The sequence below is a fragment of the Kryptolebias marmoratus genome, linkage group LG10 (assembly GCF_001649575.2).
Source record: "Kryptolebias marmoratus isolate JLee-2015 linkage group LG10, ASM164957v2, whole genome shotgun sequence".
Classification (NCBI taxonomy): domain Eukaryota; kingdom Metazoa; phylum Chordata; class Actinopteri; order Cyprinodontiformes; family Rivulidae; genus Kryptolebias; species Kryptolebias marmoratus.
Genome location: NC_051439.1, coordinates 4,072,930 through 4,076,577, shown reverse-complemented (window position 1 = coordinate 4,076,577; position 3,648 = coordinate 4,072,930). Strand labels below are relative to the sequence as shown.

General features: G+C 47.4%; 1 protein-coding gene across 1 annotated transcript; it reads left to right on the top strand.

Annotated features, from left to right (window-relative positions):
- The first annotated feature begins 1,064 nt into the window (after nucleotides 1-1,064).
- zfp36l1a (zinc finger protein 36, C3H type-like 1a) lies at nucleotides 1,065-3,642 on the top strand. Its single transcript, XM_017421488.3, has 2 exons — nucleotides 1,065-1,280; nucleotides 2,223-3,642. Exons 1-2 carry the CDS (start codon nucleotides 1,230-1,232, stop codon nucleotides 3,267-3,269), a joined length of 1,098 nt encoding a protein of 365 aa, XP_017276977.1. The 5' UTR covers nucleotides 1,065-1,229; the 3' UTR covers nucleotides 3,270-3,642.
- Nucleotides 3,643-3,648: the final 6 nt, after the last annotated feature.

Here is a 3,648-nt window from a genome sequence, read left to right as displayed (position 1 = left end):
ACGCCACACTTTAGCTCACTATCTGTAAAACTGACTGAGTTACAGGTACTGTGCAGGCTAATGCCGATGAGCTGCGGCGGCCATCTTAAACTGCATTGACTGTAAAAGTGAATCAGTTGTAGATGTACATTCGACGATTACTTTGTGAGAGTTTCATTGAAATCTGTCCAGTGGTTCGAGAGATGTTTTGCTAACAGACAAGGTTGAGAACAACAGTTAATGCTTAAGTTTTAGGAAAATATTTTGCACAATGTGTAGCACTCGAAGTATGTGTTGGGAATGACTTTCAGCTACAATGACACCGAATCTTAGCACTATATCTGTAAAACTGACTGAATTATAGCCCTTTTTGTGATCTCTGAGATCAGCTGGCTGTGGCAACCATCTTGAATCGGTTTGTCTCGTCAGGGTTATCAGCTGTAGATGTATATCCAAATATTTTTTTCCTGAAAGTTTCATTAACATCCATCCAGTCGTTTGTGAGATATTTAGGTAACAGACAGACTGGCGAAAACATAATCGTCCGCCTTCGCCTAACGGCGGCGGGCGATAAAATAGGGGGCACAAATGGTGACATAACTGTGGTGGGGAAGGAGTTAAAAGCCCTCTCTGGCTCTATATTCACCGGAAAGTCCCACAAGTGACGCTCTAGTTCAGCAATTAAGCGTAAATTAATTACATAGCACTGGATGGTAGCTGAAACCCGAGGATAATCCAGAGCTTCCCAATAAACAACTCCAGGCTGCAGAAGAACCAGACTTCCATTAGAAAAAGCAGGAAATGGCCCGCTTTCTGTCTCCGAGCTGTTCAACCTACTAACTGCACTCTGGGTTTTAAATAGACAGAAACTATACATTCAACTTTTCGTCGGCGGAACCGATTCAGTTCATGCTAACATTTAAGAGTCAGACACGAACCAGCAGAAGTTTGTGTCCGAAAAACACAGAGGGAGGGAGAGACGCGGGGAAGAAATTAAAAGAAGAAGAAAAAAAAGTTTGTTAAAAGTTAACGCCCAGTTGAAGCTCCTCCTTTAGCCTCGACATTAAAAGCAAATGTCGAGGCTAAAGCGGGGCAGAGGGGGAGTCTGCTGGGTGTAAAATACACAGGAGCTACGAATCAGAAACTCGGCAGACCTGCGCAACTCTCTCAACAAGCACTGTTTTTTTTTTTTTTCTTCCTTTTTCCCCTCAAAACTCACTGTTGTTGACTTGACTCTGGTCGCTGCAAAGATGTCCACCGCCGTGGTGTCGCATTTCTTCGACTTTGAATTGATGAACAAGGTACTTTTGAGAACTTTTTTTAAGTGTATTTTTTGTTTGTTTTTCTCGTGAAGTCTCGCTAGCAGCAGCAGCAGGAAAGTTTTGCTCGCTGTGGAGGAATGACGAGCTGCCTGACCGCGGCCCTCTCCTGCTGTTTTTGTTTTGCCCTCTTCGCTTTTTTTTTTTTTTTTGTTTGTTTGTTTGTGTTTGTTTTTCCTGGTTCGTGGCGCCTCTTGTTTACCTTCTGAGGGGGTTTTCATGTAAAATCATTGCTCAGTGAGTGTCTCGGAGCGTCACGGCGCCGTTAATTTAACGTTAAGTTTGCGGTCGTTTCACAGTCCGCAACGAACACGCGCCACATCAGCTAACCGTTGCTCGCGAGCCGTTTCATGGGCTAAACCGTTGTTCTGAAGTTAGCTAAAGTAGCGCGGTTTGAATGAGAAGTTAGCAGGCACGTGCCCCGCTCTTTGAGCCCATTAAAATCTTTAAAGTTCACGAAGTTTGCACACATTTTCGTCTCTAAACGACATCGCTCTCGCGTTCTTTTCCCGCTTTCGTTAATTTTTAACTGCTTTGTGCTCGTGTAAATCAGTAACCAGTTGGTGAAGCAGACTGGGTTTCCAATATCACATTTTTTAAAAAGTGCATTTTAAATGACGCAGGCTTTTTTCTTCTTCTTCTTTGGTAGCCACACAGGCTTCATGTGCTGCTGCTCCATTTATTAAACAGGCACACATTCCTAAGCAGGGCAACATGCCAAACCAGCTGCTGTTCTGTAGGCCTGTATCCGCTTATGCTGTCAGAGCCAAAAAGAACAGTTGTGGGAAGTTTTATTTTCTTTTTATCCTTCCTTTCTCATCAGTTTCCTTTGAAATGGTTACAGCATGCCCGGCCAGTTCTTGAACGTAGTTGTAGAATGGGTTCTAACATGTTTTGTGTTTCTTCTTTTTCCTTTTCTTGCAGAACAATAAACTTCTCAGCTATAACAACAACCTGGGTGCGCCTCACCCCATGTCTGTCCCTTGCACTGGCACTAATGTGCCCATCACCAGTGCCGCCGGACCCCTGCTGGACAGGAAGGCGGTGGGATCTCCCTCAGTGGGAGGTGTGTACCATCGGCGGCACTCTGTCAGCAGCACAAAGTTCACCCAGAACCAGTTTCTGAACAGCCTGAAGGCAGTGGACCACTCCTCGCTCATCTCAGGGCCTGGCAATGCCAGCAACAACAAGGAGAACCGCCTGCGTGACCGCTCCTTCTCTGAGACGGGCGAGAGGCTCATCAACAAGTGCCTGAGCCCTGCCAGTCCCACGTGTGGCAGCAGCCAAGTGAACTCCAGCCGCTACAAGACTGAGCTCTGCAGGCCCTTTGAGGAGAACGGTTCCTGCAAATATGGCGACAAATGCCAGTTTGCCCACGGAATCCATGAACTTCGCAGCCTGAGCCGGCATCCCAAATACAAAACTGAGCTGTGCCGCACCTTCCACACAATCGGATTCTGCCCTTACGGGCCTCGGTGCCATTTCATCCATAACGCAGAGGAGCGCCGTGGACCTCCACAGCAGTCCTCCCCTCTAAACTCTTCGAACAAGATGGAGAGGCCTCGATTGCAACACAGCTACAGCTTTGCTGGTTTCTCCAGCTCCGCTGGGCTGAGAGACAGCCCCACCTCTGTCACCCCTCCGCCTACTTTCTTCCCTGATGAGGTCCTGGACTGGCCCAGCAGTAACCCCTTCACCTATTCCAGCCAGGAGCTGGCCAACCTGTTCGGGCCGAGCCTCAGCGCTGGTTCTGTAGGCCCAGAGCCCAACACCCCCGCACCTCCATCTCCAACAAACACGGCTTTCCTGTTTAGATCCATGTCCCCTCAGATGTTCGAGTCTCCATCCAGCCCTCGAGACTCTCTGTCAGACCAAGAAGGTTACCAGAGCAGCTCTGGCTCTGAGTCCCCCTCGCTGGACACCACCCGCCGCCTTCCCATCTTCAGCCGCCTCTCCATCTCTGACGACTAGACCGCATGCAGCCACCAGTGACACGAACAGAACATGGCACTCCCCTCTACCTCCCCATCTTCCTTCAGCTTTCCATTCTTCCCCTGAGCTCCTTGACATTATAAGGATGTAATCAATTAAGGGAACTTTCTTTAAACAAATCATTTCATCCCAGCTGATCTGCACATAAAGTTTTAGATTCATGCCATGTGTCATAGTGCCAAAAGAGAAGTGGAAATTGAACAATGAAAATCATGAGAACAAGAATTGACTGTTTTGCCAGGTGCCACTTGAATTTTTTTCCTTCTCCCCTTTTTTTTTTTCTTTCTTCTTCTCCATTTTGTTCTTGAATGTGTAGCAGCACAAGTGGCCTTGGAAAGGGGAGTGCATTGCACTAACA